This window comes from Aplidium turbinatum, chromosome 7 (assembly GCF_918807975.1).
Source record: "Aplidium turbinatum chromosome 7, kaAplTurb1.1, whole genome shotgun sequence".
Taxonomy (NCBI): domain Eukaryota; kingdom Metazoa; phylum Chordata; class Ascidiacea; order Aplousobranchia; family Polyclinidae; genus Aplidium; species Aplidium turbinatum.
This window is the reverse complement of record NC_137478.1, coordinates 9,615,183-9,631,203: the sequence shown is the minus strand read 5'-3', so window position 1 is coordinate 9,631,203 and position 16,021 is coordinate 9,615,183. Positions and strand designations below refer to the sequence as shown.

Below are 16,021 nucleotides of genomic sequence, written 5' to 3'. Positions count from 1 at the left end.
GTGTCGCCTTTCGTTTCAGCACATGAGCAGTTCTCAAGCTCTCAATCTGGAGGATAAAATCACGTCGGCTGATGTTGCTGCCGGAACGTTTTCTAAATATAATCCAAGAGCTCAAAGCTGCAATATCTAGCATATTTGTCCAAACTGCAAGAGGCCATCGTGTACTTGCTGCATGCGTGATGTATTTTCTTGCCATTTGGTCAAACACATCAACTGCTACCTTATTCTCGCTATAAAAATGGATCACAGAGGGTTTCTTTTTCTCTGTTGCCTCAATACTGGGGCTGTCATGCATAGTGGAAACGAGATTTGCATTTTTTGCACTGATAGTTTACAAGCATGCAGCTGTTCGTTGAATTGTAAAAGAATTTACTGGAAAATCTTTCTCCTCCACCCTTGGTCATCTCCTTTGTCAGTCCTTTACTGTTAGCTCAAACAGTTCCAACAATGGTTACATTTCTTTCCTGTAGTAAACCAGCAAGATTCACCCTAGTAAAGAAGTTAACTGTTGTAACGTTGTACCCGCTTTGTCTGTGTAAATTGGTGGTGATGTTGATAACTACATCCTCGGGAGAGAGAAGCCTTCCATTCCGTTGCTTTCTTTCAATAGTTCCGAGGTACGATAAGTACGGTACGGTATTGTATATGTATTTTGAATGAACCTCGGCTAATACCCAAAATTTCATGGCAAACTTGTCTAGTTTGTTTGGCATGAACACGATAAAAGGACATCTGTTTTCCATTGGAAAAGTAATTCATCGATTGGTAGGCTCCAATCCGGAGTGTAATTGTTGATGCAATTAGCAACAAGTCCTTCCAGTGGCTCTCGAATATGAATAAATTTATCTGTTGCAAATCGCTGATAGATTTGTGGAAGGTATTTGTATACTCAGTAGGATGACCTAAAATCAAGCCGAGCGATAACACACATCAAGCCGAGCGTTGGACAATTACCATGAGAAACGCTATAAGTAGGCTAATTGGGAAAACTATTGAGTTAGTTTTTTTCACACAGAAAATCTTTTATACTTTACAAATCTTATGAAATTTGTATGAGGTGTCGATTTCGACACCTCGGCCGTTGGAGGTATATCCGCAGATGGTAGATAACATAAAAAGATTTTTTAGAAAATTAATATTGAACTATAAAATTTAAGCATAATTGGGAAGCTACTGAAAGTTTGAAAACGTTGCGATAACAATTATTAAGGCCCAAAATAGTGAACTAAATTTCTAAAAATGTCGATTTCGACACCTCGGCCGTTCTAGTGTTAATTTGGTACTACCCATTTGGTACTACCTACTCAAAATTGATCACTGGGTAGAGGCAATTATCGTAAAGTTTCTTGCCCAGATAAACAACAGCAAGTACGGGTGGCTGGAGTCGAACATGCAGGCTCTCGACTGCGAGCCCAACGCTCTAACCACTCGGCCACTGCCACTGCTGTCATCAAAAATATTGTTTTTCTATTTGCATTGTAACGTTATTGACGTTGTTAATGTTATTATGTTTTATTAGCAACGTTATTAACACTATTGAACAATTTGGCTCTTTTTTACCCCGTGTCGTAAAATTGCGTTATTATTGCGTACTATTATTGCTACTGTGTTTCCTTTACTTTGCTTCTGGCTGATTAATTGCTGCGTGACTGCTTACTCGATGAGTTGCCACTCACATTGTAGTGCAGTGGCTGGGAAGCTTGCATGCTGTTTAGTTTGAGCGCGTCTTTTATTATCGTTATTTTATGTTCCATAGAGTTAAGTTTACACCCAGTTAATTAAAGCCTTACAAAGGTCAAAGTAAACTAATGTGTTTTAGTACAATTTAATTAACTGTAAACTGATTACTAATGGACAGCAAGTGCTTAAGACCGCCGACCTTCGACGTAGATGTAAATGCCTCAGATAGCACCAAGAAATGGAAGCATTGGAGGAAAACATTTCAAAATTATTTACGTCGGATCGAAAATGCTACAGCCGAAGATAAGCTCGATATTCTGGTCAGTTTGATTGATGCATCGGTGTATTCCTACATCAGTGAATGCGCTACCTTTGATGAAGCAGTTGCGCGTTTAGAAAGTGCATATGTGAAGCCCGTAAATAAAGTATTCGCCAGACACCAGCTCAACACTTGCCATCAAAACTCTGGAAAGTCATTAGAAGATTTTTTACAACGATTGAAAGCGCTAAGTGGCAATTGCAATTTCATGGATTCTACCTCCGTGCAAATCAAAGAAGCGGCAATCAGGGATGCCTTTATCGCTGGTCTTCAATCTGGGTACATCCGACAGCGAATACTCGAAGACAACGTTCTTCAGCTTACTGCCGTATTTGATAAAGCAAGAAGGCTTGAAGAAGCTCGCAAGAGTGCTGATTGCTATGATTTGGTAAGCAGTAGCATGACTCCAGAAAATTCGATCGCTCCTTGCAACAGCCAGCAAGATGTCGCATCACCTCAAACTGAATGTGCCACCGTTAATCAAGCAACTTGTACGTTTTGCGGAGAAGCTCTACACAAACGAACTAACTGCCCAGCAAAACAATCCATGTGCTGCAAATGTGGACGCATGGGGCATTATGTTAGAAAATGCCGATCTACACAGCGAACAAACCCACGGATAAAAGCTGCTGCGTCTGACTTTGACAAAAAGAAACCAAACTTTGAACTATCTACGCTATCGACGTCAGTTAAAAATGGAGAAAATGTGAATTTGTATGTCCTCGTGAATGGTTCATTAGCCAATTGTCTCCTCTATACTGGAGCTAAGCTCAACCACATGGACAGCAAATTTTGTCGTAAGGCAAAAATCGACATTGCCAGTCCCAGCACCAACATGAAAATTGATTTGGCTGTTAAAGGTGCTACTGTTGAAACTCAAGGCTGCTGTACTGCATCGGTGGAACTACAAGGCCGCAAATACTCCGATGTTGATTTTTCAGTCATGGATGATTTGTTATGGGATATAATCTTGGGACGAGAATTCTTACGACAACATGAAACCGTGAGTTTTAATTTTGGAGGTCCTGAGTTACCTTTGCAACTCGGTGTCTTAAAGCCAATTCGAGGTCTTAAACCAGTACGGTTATTTGAACATCTGACCTCCGACTGCCGACCTATTGCAGCTAAAAGACGTAACTACTCTAAAGCGGTTTCTCGGCAGCCGATTTGTAGCAAGAATTGACAGCGATAGACACGTGTTTCGCCCATGAGGCAGTTATTTATTTCTGATCACATTTCTCAACTGTTGGAGGACGACATCATTGAGCCTAGCTCATCGCCATGGCGTGCGCAAGTGGTAGTTGTAAAAAACGAGAATCATAAAAAACGCATGTGCGTGGACTATAGTCAAACAATTAATAAATTCACTTATCTAGACGCATATCCGTTACCAAAAATCCAAAGCATCATTAGTGAGGTATCTAGGTACAAGTGGTTTTCCACACTAGACCTGCGAAGTGCTTATCACCAAGTGATGTTGCTCCCTGAAGAAAAAAAGTATACTGCATTCGAAGCGGATGGGCAACTGTATCAATTTAAGCGAGTACCATTTGGCCTGAAAAACGCAGTTCCTTGTTTCCAGCGTGTGGTAAATCAAGTCATTGCAAAATTTAACTGCAAGGGTACTTTTGCTTATTTGGATGACATTACGGTCTGTGGTCGCACACGAGAAGAGCACGATGCTAATTTGAACACATTTTTAAAAGCTGTGAAAGAATGTAATCTCACCTTGAACAAGGATAAGAGTATTTTTGCGACGAATTCCATCAAACTGTTGGGCTATCAAATCTCAGAGGGCATTTTACGACCGGATTCCGATAGAGTAAAACCGATTCTTGATCTACCTGTGCCAAATAGCTCAAAGGAACTTCAACGCATTATTGGTACATTTTCTTATTATGCACAGTGGTTGCTAAAATTTTCAGAAAAAATTAAGCCTCTTATCAATGCCGATAGATATCCTATATGTAGTAAAGCTGAACAAGCTTTCAATACACTCAAAAACGACTTGGCGTCTGCTGCCTTACAGATAATTGACGAAACCTCGCCGTTTGTGATAGAAACTGATCACAATCCGATCACTTCTTTGTACTGCGACCAATCAAACTCCCCACGAACGTTTATTCAATTACAAACGTAAATCTTCATTTGGAACGTCTGTGCCTACATGGTTGAGTAGTCCAGGATCTGCTTATCTGAAACGTCATGTCCGAAACAGCAAATACGACCCGTTAGTAGACGAGGTTGATGTGGTGCACACTACACCGAATTATGCCGTGGTCCGTTTGCCAAGTGGACGGGAAACAACTGTTTCTTTACGTGACATCGCTCCGAGAATGGAAGAAGAACCTGCTCTGAATGAAACAACTAACCCCAGCGGTATGAGTGTTGGTCAAAGTACGAGTGTTGACAACGGCCCTACCGAAGAGCACCCAAATGCTTTAGACGAACCGGCAGATCAACCCTCCAATAATCCTCAGCCGGCATGCTCCGAAGGATTTATTCAAGAACCGCGTCGATCTACTAGAGTTCGAAAAGGAGTAGATCGATATGGAGTTGTACCTTATATGTAAATGCTTAGTTATACTTCTGTAATTCTGTATATGCTCTCATTTTGTTGTAGGGAAGAATGTCGTAAAATTGCGTTATTATTGCGTACTATTATTGCTACTGTGTTTCCTTTACTTTGCTTCTGGCTGATTAATTGCTGCGTGACTCTGCTTACTCGATGAGTTGCCACTCACATTGTAGTGCAGTGGCTGGGAAGCTTGCATGCTGTTTAGTTTGAGCGCGTCTTTTATTATCGTTATTTTATGTTCCATAGAGTTAAGTTTACAACCAGTTAATTAAAGCCTTACAAAGGTCAAAGTAAACTAATGTGTTTTAGTACACCCCGTTTGGCCCTTTTTTTGACATTGTTTGGCTCTTTTTCTCAAAAGCTGTCTGACAACCCTGATGCCACTGAGTGTCGTCAAAGAGACAGCGGCATGCTCCGGAGATGTGTCGTACAGACGTTCTTTCGACCGTTGAACAGGTGTTCTCATATCTCAACCATGCAGCCGAGAACAGCATAATTGACTTCAGAACACTTGGCCAAATATTTCATGCTGTATGATAATCGGTTTTGAACTTTTCAAGAATTTTTTTTTTACTTAGGTGTTCCAGCTAAATATAAGAAGTGGCCTTGTTGATTATTCTCAGTAGCCCACGGTAGTCTTCTTTCTGGTTTTAATGCAAGTAGGCCTAACTTTCTGTTGTCATATATTCCTGTAAAGATATGAATGATTAAACATTTAAGGCTGCAGAAAAGTTAAATGTAGGTATATAGAGTAAAGAGTTGTACAGTGTTGGAGGGACACAAATTGAAAAAATAGATTTTTATATTAATTTTATATTCTACCGATATCATCTTTTTTATGTAATAAGTTACAGTATATACAGTAGCACCAAATCATCAGTAGTAAACTATTTCCCAAAAAATTTATTTGGGCAATAATTGATTAAATTTTCTCAAACATTAGCCTACTTTACCACAAAAATAGTATTTTCCTAAATGTATGATTACCAGACTGCACCAATAGCATAGTCGGGTAACCGACTATTCGAACAAAGAAATGACAAGATTAAACAAAGTATGTTTCAACATCCTTGGTGTATGTTTGAGCCAGGGCGTATTTAGCTTATGGAGGGCCGGGGCACTTTTAGATCGGGGGCCGTCGTGCAAAAAAAAATCTTCGCGCCTACGGCGCGCAAACCCACCTCTACGTCTACAGTAGCATTAATCAAGCACTGCACTGCAATTTGCAAAAACTTCAAAAGCTGAAAAGAAAAGTAATAACACAAAATCACATTTTTTTCCACCTAGAAGAGCTCTTCAGAAGTCGGGGGGCCCGGTGCACCTACACCCTCTGCCCTCCCTAAATCCGGGCCTGGTTGGAGCTACACACTTCAAAGACAACTCCCCATTTAGCGGTAGGCTGTCGGCCACATAACTGAGTGGTGAGAGCGCTGGAACGGCAATCGAAAGGGCGCCGGTTCGACACCGCTCAAGAGCATGCGACTGTATCTTTGTCAAGACACTTAAAGGCATGTCTGAAGGTGGTCACGAAGATTGGCTTCCTTGCCTTCCCGTCCACTTATTCTAAATCTTCAACTACCAGGTGTAAGCCTATATACGACAAACAAGCGGTAGGCTACCTAGTAGCCTACCTTGTAGATGGAATAATTCATGGACAACAAACACTGTAAAGTAAGTAGAAAAAGGTGTTTGCATTCTTAAACCCAGTTTAAGTCCCAATGAAATTCCTGGATAAAACTAAAATTTTAGGAAGCTTTATTTCTGTTTTATTGGCAATACGATGTTTTGTAAATTAACTAGCCAAGCGGGAAGTGACATCATTGTCATTCACAAGCAAATTTATTGGAAGTAAAATTTTGTTAAAACAAGCCAACTTTGAAAGATCGTGCAATTCATGAGTTGTTCAAAACCCATAGGCAAACGGATTGTATTTTATTTTTTTGTAACCTAAAAACTAAAAAATGTGACTTTAATTTTGCGAAAAAGTAACCAAAAGTAACTTTATTCAACGAAAACAAGAAAGCTAAAGAAATAGGCTAGAAGCAATTCAACATAAAAAGTATCTAAATTAGTTTCAATTTGTGCTGAAATTATAATTAACCTACACATATGTAGGCCTAATGTTTTACATTCTCTAAGTTTTTGTCAATCAAACACTTCAGCTGTAGCAGGGAAAACAAGTGGCTAAATATGGTTAACACGGTTTGTTTAATCGAAAAAAATACTAACGTTTATGAAACTTTGGGAATACACGCGATATGAACAAGCATGGGCTTGTGCAAGCCTAAAATCCGAATCATAGCCTAGTAGAAGATATATTGAAAGTCTTGGCATTACATAGAATCTAAATTCATCTCTCCGGTAGCAATGAAAGATAAATAAATACGGTAGGGGAATTAGGCAAAAAAGTATGCAAAATAAAGTGACCTAACAAATGAAAAGTAACCTAAAAGCACAAAAAGTGACTTTTAGTAACTTTATAACTTCTGTTGACCCCACTACCATGAATTTTTTTTTTGCATTAGCCTACTTTTGTTAATTGGTGCAACCAAAAAAAAGTAACTTTAGTGACAAAAAATCGCCCTATTTATATCATACGATACGATAGCCGTTGTTCTCTTTTTTCACAGTTGGTTTTCTTTGGCATAAAAGCAACTTCTGCTTATGCGCACGGTTCTCTTTGGCAGCGAATGTTGATTAATGTAGCACTGTGTGCAGTAAGGTTGACAGGGAGTGTCCAGAGGGTACTTTTATACCCGGAATGATTTTAGAGGCCGATAACCTTTCCAAGTGGCATGGAATTTAAAGAAACTGCCTAGTTTTTGTTGAATATAGTGCTTTTTTCTGAGAAGTACACGGTAAAGATTCAAAACCAACCCACCAAACCAACCTTCAGTACCCCTGCGTTATAAAACTGTCCTGCGTTATAAAACCCGTTAGCTCAGTCCGCCCCGTTAGCTCAGCGGTTTCGCGCTCGGCTCAAGATCACGCGGCGCAAGTTCGACTCTCGGGGGTGTGCGCTTAAGCAACGCATTTCAGGACTGCTCTCCAATCAGCGGCTACTAATGGATGGAATAATTTCCCGTCAACAACACTTCAACAATCGGAAAACTTCACTCTGTCAATCTCGGTAACCGGCCCTGTCAAGAGCCTCTACAGTCTACAAGTATGCGAAACTACCAGGAATAACCTATCGAGGCTTTGTCAATCCGAGGATAAAGATTCAAAATCAACCAAGTGTCTTAATTTGTGGTAGAAGTATTTTATTGTTGCCGAGTCTAAATTACCCTCTCAACGGCCCTGACTTTAAGTGCAGTTCTATCGTACAAAGTCACATCTTTTCCGATCTTTCTTAACTCATTCTTCTCATCACACACCATTAATGGATTTTAGTGGTTTTGCAAAAATAAAAACTACCAATGCATGATTAGCACATTATGACGTTGTATAAAAGTGGCAACGTAAAGTGATCACAGTACGAAAGTTATACCATGTGCAATATTTCAAAAAATATAGTGGCACAGACCACGTAAAGATGTAGCTTGTCTGTTACCACAGATTTTTGAAGTACGTTTAATACAAAATACTGTAGCCTACATACACAATTGAAAATTGAATATAATCAGTCAAATGAAAGTAGGCCAGGTACAAATCAGGAGTGTCAACAATTTTGTCTACATGCGTTTTTTTAAGAAATGCGGTATACCAAACTGCTTGATCAAAATGAAACTACAGTATGGCAATAATTTTCAGGGATTTAAAAATTTTTCGATAGTTTAACTCTCTGCCAAGAGTACGATGAGACTATGTTGCCAGACGCTGTAAAATAAATTTCTTCAGTGCAACTTTAAACATTTCTTAAAAGCTTTCTCCTTCATGTGTCTTACTACATTGCAGATCGTTTCTAAAAAGAAAATGAGGAAAGCTGTTCACCCAATCAAACGCAGGTGCTTCAAGGTTTCAGACCAAAGTTTTCCTTTCTCACCCTTCTTGCCAGGAACTTCGAAAATTCAAGAATTACAATTTCTTGTCCCCAACAACCTTAATTTTTTTTCAAATTTGGAACAGAGTCCTGCGCCCGACAACACTGAAGTAAGCAACACAGAAGTGTAGCCCGACGTTCTTCACTTTTTTTTCTTTTTAAGGTTAGCTCAAAGTTTATCCATTTAAAAACACCCAACGGCAACCCAAAAATTCATAAAACAATCAGTTACAAATTTATTTGAAAGCTAACTTTTCTAAAATTATAAACACCATGATGTTTCTTAATTTTCTTACAGGAATCTATCTAATAGTAATAACTATCAGGTTTATAAAATATTGCATCAGCATTTGACACTCAATAGGCCTACGCCTGGCAGACGAATTTTAGTTTTTTTTTTAATTCTTAGGTGTCAAGAGTTAATGCAATATTTGATAAACTTAGACTGCATGGTCTTTAATAGCCTATAGTATGTAAGTTAGACATTCGAAGAACGTCTGACAACATTTTTATGCTGTTTGCACTACTTTTAGAGACCAATAAAATGCAATGCAGAATGTTTTTACATAATATGGCACATTGCACAAAAAAAAAAGAGAGAATAGTCTACATGACTTCTATGCTTGTATAGCAACACCGTTAGAACACATATTTCGAAAAATTGCAGACAACGTTTGTAAACGGAATACAAAAACACTTCAAGAAAAATACTACACCAAATCAAAAAATAATACTATTTTAACCTCGTCCCATTGGTTTACGTAGACGTTTGACAGTTGTTTTTGGGAAGTTTCATCAAAATGTGTCCCTTTTTAAAAACAAGCAATCGTTAATCAACTTACTTGATACTGGGTTAAAATAATTAGGGTGCGACAGCAGATCAGTGAATGTAATTAACATGTAAGCAGATGTTGAAAATGACATCAATGTTAATGACGTCTTCTTACGTCAATGAGCGTTAATGACGTCTTCTTACGTCAATGTGCGTTACTGAAGCATCACAAAAAATGAAACGATGGAAGACAATACATTTAGGGTCGTACTGGATACCATTAACAAAAAGCAAAAATTCCTCGTTTCATGTTATTTGTGTGGCGTAAAATGCTCAGATATTCATAAAAAATACTTTATTTTATAAATATTAATTGGCAGCTATTTCTGAAAAACATTCACTTTCGACTGGTTGAGACCAAAATGGAAGTAACACTCTTGTAAAATCCATCATGCGTTTTTATATGTCATATTCTCCATACCCAATTCTCTATTGTTACTTAGTTAAGCAGTGGTAAACGCAGAAAAGTTTAAATGGAAGAGTTTAAAATGGCATATTGTTCAGGAATATTCAAAACAAAAATCAATACTGTAGTTTTTTTTATTTCGACTAAAAATTTTTAGTTTATTTCGTAAACTGAAAATATAAGTAGGCTAGACTACACCTATGGACACACGTTTGCAGCATAGTAAGCTTTCGTTGTACTACAGTGAAGTGCCCTGAGTGAAGTGATAGCTAGCTATCATAATTACTAATTAAATTAACCTATACTGTATCTTAATTATATCAGGTAGAATTAAGCCAGCATGTTATCTCTCCGGCATTTCGTAACCCACTGTCTTTTCGCAACCAATTTGAATCATACAAACTTGCAAATGAAAAAAAAGCAATATTTTTACATTTTAGGTGTAGTTTGTAAGCATCGGCTCATTCCTACAGTGATAGGTGGCAATATTTTTCCTACAACATGTTAATGAGAAGTAAAGATAAAATCAATAAATAAATATCACGTGAATACAATAATTTAAATAGACACGATTCATTGCATTAAAAACACTTTTTAATTTACAGCATGAAATCATAGACCATAGAGAGATAGAGATTGCACACCTTTCTCCAATACATTGTAATAGGTGAAGCTCAGATCAATTTTTTGTACAAAAATGTTCTAAACATGGTAGGGCTTCTTAAATTATTTTCTTGTGCAACTCTATTTCAGAAAATACTTTTTATGCGACTTCTTGGTGGGCCGTTTACTGTGTAAACTACCCACTGTAGGCCTACGTTTAATTTGTTTGGAGGCCTTAAAGTTATGATTTACCATCCAGTTTGGGGTCACGACCCATAGTTCGGGAAGCCCTGCTGCGCAATATCATAAATCACTTTTCGTGCATATGTGTTATATTTCAAACCAGTGGTTTTCGACCCTTTTCGTCAGAGGAAGCCTTTTTTGCTGTCAAAGTAGCCCGATGGTGGACGTTTGTATATTTTTCTTAAACTAAGTACCAAATATGTTGCAGTGCAAAACATTACGCGTACAAAGCTCAAATCGCAAACATGAATTTTTCATTGTTCAATGTAGGTTATTTCTTTCAATGACAACGTCTTACTTGACTTTTTTTCAATTCGGCAATTCATGGTGCCAATTCTAAGCATTGTTACAGTAAGCTTATAATATGTAAGATAGCGTAAAGTGCATTACGTTTTTTCAATGGCATGTCTCACCACCACGATAAGTTTTTTATTCCTTTTTAGATCTAGCCATATTGCTTACGTGTACTGTAAGTCATCGCCAAGTGCCTCTACTGCGACCAGTGTATCAGAGCGTGTCAATGTGATAACTTCGAGGAAAGATAATACTGGGCAAGTTCCTTTGCTATGGAAACGATCATGCAAAGGTCTGTGACAATTTGTGTCACCATGTCCATCCAACAGAATCGTGGATCTCCGTGTACGCGTATTGGTTGGTTTTCTTCTGGACGGAACTTGAAAACGGCGCATGTAACAAATTTGGTACAATGCACGGTCAAGTCAAACGAAAGTTCTGACTAACTGCAGCTGCGTTCTTGAATTAAATGTATCAAGATGAACTTTAGGCCATCTATGTCACATCACAATGCGATTTGCAACTAATACAAGTCCATATTTAAAAATAGAACAGCAAGGAAGCAAGGTATATCCGCAAGTCATTTTAAATGAAATATTATGTTGTAAATTCGAAAGTTTTGTGAACCCAAAGAACACTTCCACTGACTTTTGAGGGTAACAATGCTTTTGAAAACCACTGGAATCAAAATCTTTTTAACGTTTCCTCACACACAAAATCTGAATTTTTATGTGTTCACAATGTGTACTTGTGTAGTCTAAAGAAAGTATTTTGGTGACGAACATATTGCACGCAAAAGTGTATAGTGTTGAGAGCATTGTAGCCTTACATGTGCTGCATGTTCGGTCAGACAATTACTTTAAAAGACAACGTTGCTATAACATACATCTGCAAATTGTGTCATTTTCAAAAGTTGCTTCCATTTTTAGCCATTCTTTGTTCATTCTGTTTCTTATCGTATCACTTACAGTGCCGAAGTGCCTTGTCAAATCAGGCATTTCATAAATTAAACTGTCTGAAAAATTCATCCTTTTTCGTAATATTCCAGTTATCCAAACATCATCTAGCCTTAGCATCGGGGCTGTTCTAGATTCTTCCCAAAGATTTGTCGCTATTGGCATGGACATAACATACATTCCGCCGTGGCAATACGGGGGGTAATATTCACTTCTGTACTCACGGTAAGAAACATACCATTTATATCCTTGGATTCGCATAGGCTTTTCTGTGGCACCTTTTATAAACATGCACATAATAGGAATATTGTATCTGTAGTCGGTGATATTAGAAGAATTGCTTCCACTTTCTTTAGATTTTTTAACGATACCCGTAACGCTGTCCACGAGCATACTCATGTTGATTAAAAAGTCATCGTCCGCTGAAGAATATAGAAAATCACGACTTAACCGCTTGCTCGCCCATTCCATTCCAGCTAGCACTTTGTAAGGCATTTTGCTGAAAGTATATACATATATCAATTGAAAACGGTTATGCAGACTATACCAATAGATGACTATAAGGTATTGTAATCAAAACAAAACTAAAGAAATAGTTTGTCTTTGGAACAAAAATACTACATTTTTTTGTTTTGTTTGAGTTTCATTTCAAAATTAAAAGCTTAGCCTACGAAATATCTTTGTTTCAAGCAACTAGAGATAGGTTTGCAAATGCAAGTGGTTCGAGATAAAATCTAAACAAAGCATCTGTGAGAATCGACTCCCCATCAGTTGTTTACTAAATCTCGCCTGAAGCATTGAAGCAATTAATGTTTTTAAGCAAAACAAATGTGATTCAACTCTTATATTATAGGGGATGTATGTTTTGCTTCATTATTTTAATGCAACAGATTTTTGATCAATGCTTAATATTTAAAGATTGCATACGTTAGCCAGCAGTCCAGTAGTACTTACAGTTTTTCCAGGACTGTAGTTGCAACAATTATATATGTTGATTACAATTGAAACGAGTGAGAAATTCTTTCCAAAGTTCGCAAAAGTTCTATTAATTTTTGATATATTTTCAGAATAACATTAAAATGGGATGCAGAGTATCGATTTTTGATCATGGTTGTCCACATATAGGTGTTACGGCCAATCTCTGTACAAATCAAACGTCATATAAAACCGTTCAAGTCTACTGAATATTACGTCATGGAAGTTGCTAGAAAATGTGCCAAAATTGCACCAGCGTTCATAAGAATTGTGTCAAACCTGTTTGGGCCTGTTTGGGCCTGTTTAAACAGGAAATATTACATCAGCTTTAAACACCTGTTGGAATGACTTCATAATTGTCTTTCATTATTGCGTCACAGTACTGCATACGTGAATTTGAGATATTGCTATCTATTCTGGTCATTCGTAAAATGATTGTTTGAAAGTTGGCCGCACATTTAACTGTTGGCTTAGTGCTTGCTAGCTGGACAAAGGTTCCGTCTTTTATCCAAGTAATTTGTATTGTAGTGACAGTTTTTAGGTGTACGGCGTTGCACCAGTCATTTCGATAGCCTCGGGCTAATTTTACTGGAATACACTTTTGAATAGACGTTTCGAAAGTGTGTTTATTTTTGGGTCATTGCATGCAGACGAACGGATTTGGGAATCTTACGTTACAATTTTCCCACGAAGAGATTATGGTTTACCGCTGTGACCAATAGGTTTTGTCGTCGTTGTCGATACGCATTTACGCTAATTATAACATAAAGTAATGCTAAACTAAACAAAAAATTACTTTTGTTCATAAATATAAGGCATTTTTAGGTGTCTTTACATTTTAAAGTAATTGCACTTACATTAAATTATGTATATCTAGCATTGCACGAAAATGTCTAGCCACCTGAGACGAAATGCTTAATGTGAAGGGCAGGAACGTAGAAAAATTGCCAGAGTAGGTTTAGAAAATTCGCAAAGAACAAAAACTAAATATCAAGAAATTTCACATTTCTAGAATATTTCCTTTGGCTTCTGAAAAATATTTCACTACTAGAGTGGGGGGTTCTCATAAAACCCCCTGTCGCTACAGATAGGGTTAAAGGGAGTCACACAATTGAAGAATAGGTTTCCTAAATAAAAAAGATTTTATATGAAAGAGCTAATTCTTTATATTATAGACGATGTATGTTTTGCTTCATTATTTTAGTGGGACAGATTTTTGATCAATGCTTTATATTTAAAGATGGCATACGTTAGCCAGCAGTCCAGTAGCACTTACAGTTTTTCCAAGACTGTGGATGCAACACTATATTGATCATAATTGAAACAAGTGAGAAATTTATTCCAAAGTTTGCAAAAGTTCTATTAATTTTTTATATATTTTTCAGAATAACATTAAAATGGGATGCAGATTATCGATTTTTGATCATGGTTGTCCACATGTAGGTTTTGTTGTCGTCGCCAATACGTACCTACGCTATCAATTGTCGTAAGCTCGACGCAAGTTCAACATATTCTTCCAGTGCGTCATACAGAAAAAAGTTTGAGAACCACTTATGGCCTACATTAGTGTTATCAGGCTGTAGGTTTAACCCTAATGCAACTGACGTTTGTGTCAAAAGGCAAATATTCAAAAGGAAACAGATGCAAACTAAAAATTAAAAGCAAATAAAAAGAGATCTGTTGTTATACTTTGTCTTCCGATCATCAGCTATGCCAATGTGAACTACAACGCAAACTGTAGGAGTTAATAAGTCGAATCAATTATCAATAAAAAAATAAAAATAAAAGTTTGGTTGTAGAGTTTATATAGCCAACAAATGAAAAATTTGTGGTTTACATCTTATTAGATCATCGAATCGAGTTTTTGTTTTAAAGCTCAAGTACAGTATGGAATCTTAGTAGTATTGTAGATAAGCTACATTTCAATAAAGCTTTGTAACAATTATATCGACATTTTTTAATGAAGTAGCCAATGCAGACTGCAGAGTTTGAACAAAATCCAAAGCAAACCATAATAAAAAATTAAATTCTCTGCGTTGGCGTTGGCTCTATTATTCATTGTGCAACTAATAAAACACTTGGCACATTGATAGGCGCTTGAAAGCATTCTGGTGTTAAATATTAAATAAATAAAAATCTCAGTCACAAGGATATTTTTCAGTTTGCTGCGCAATTTTGCCAAAATTCCAACATCCTTCAGAGTCCTTGAAGCAATATATTTAAAGTGGACGCGTAGTTGCAACAAACACATTGCTTGGGAAAGAGAGTACACGATCAGTGTCTTTATAAAGCAGAGCAAAAAAACAAACTTGTGTGTAGTTAAAAATAATTTTCTAATGGTTGATTGAAAAGCGAAAAAAAGTTTCTCCTTACAACGGTTTCGAAAAACTTCTGATCACCTTTGACCACTTTTACACGTCCTATAGGTTTGAATAGTTCCTCACATTTTTGTAGGTAATATATGATTAGAACCATTCATTGGATGAAATCTGTTGATTGTTTATACCCGTCAAAACATTTTAGTTTTTGTAATATGCAAGATTGGAAGTCTCTGTAACCGAATTGTGTGCTATTTGCTTAACAACGATCTATGATCACAGGTCAACTTTATAGATCAGGGGTGTGCAACCTTTATTACAGGAGGGCCAGATATAAATAACTGGGGGAAACCGCGGGCTGCAAGTTTATTTAACATATGATTTCTAGTAGGCCTAGTTACAGGCACAAAAAATTAGTTTTTGATTATTCATGTTATTCTTATGGCATTATTAGGGGTTATCTCTTTGCAGAAATAATAAGTTAAGACGCATAAATTTCTGAAGAAAACTGCTATTCAAATTTATTCACACCGACTTTATACGAGTTCAGTGAGAAATTTGCAGCTGGCTTCTTTTCCCGACCGCTTTTTCCCAATTTACTTTAATGGAAGTGCTCGCAATTCGAAGTCCATTTTCCAAGTGTTCGTCTGTCAGAACCGATCGATAGGGAGATTTCATGACGCCTATTTTAGAAAAAAATTGTTTGCACAACTAGGCTACGTTGAGCCAAAAAAAGCCCTTTTTGAAGCCATGAGTTTTTTCAAATGTGGAAAGTTATCTTGGTTGAGATGTTTTTGGTAAAAATCGCCAAGAATCATTTCTAAATACTTTGTTT

The 16,021-nt window shown here is 37.2% G+C and overlaps 2 protein-coding genes across 2 annotated transcripts in view; one reads left to right on the top strand and one right to left on the bottom strand.

The window, feature by feature from the left end:
• Positions 1–1,850: 1,850 nt before the first annotated feature.
• On the top strand, positions 1,851–4,572 carry LOC145773731 (uncharacterized). The gene is made up of 3 exons (XM_082584866.1): positions 1,851–3,132; positions 3,376–3,542; positions 4,060–4,572. The coding sequence occupies exons 1-3, from the start codon at positions 1,851–1,853 to the stop codon at positions 4,570–4,572; spliced, it is 1,962 nt and encodes a 653-aa protein (XP_082440992.1).
• Positions 4,573–11,619: 7,047 nt separating this feature from the next.
• LOC145774877 (beta-1,3-galactosyltransferase 5-like) overlaps positions 11,620–16,021 on the bottom strand; it is a 31,794-nt gene continuing 27,392 nt past the window's right edge. The window contains exon 4 of the mRNA XM_082586206.1: positions 11,620–12,392. Coding sequence (XP_082442332.1) covers positions 11,813–12,392 — 580 coding nt within the window. The 3' untranslated portion in view covers positions 11,620–11,812. The remainder of the gene's footprint in view (positions 12,393–16,021) is intronic.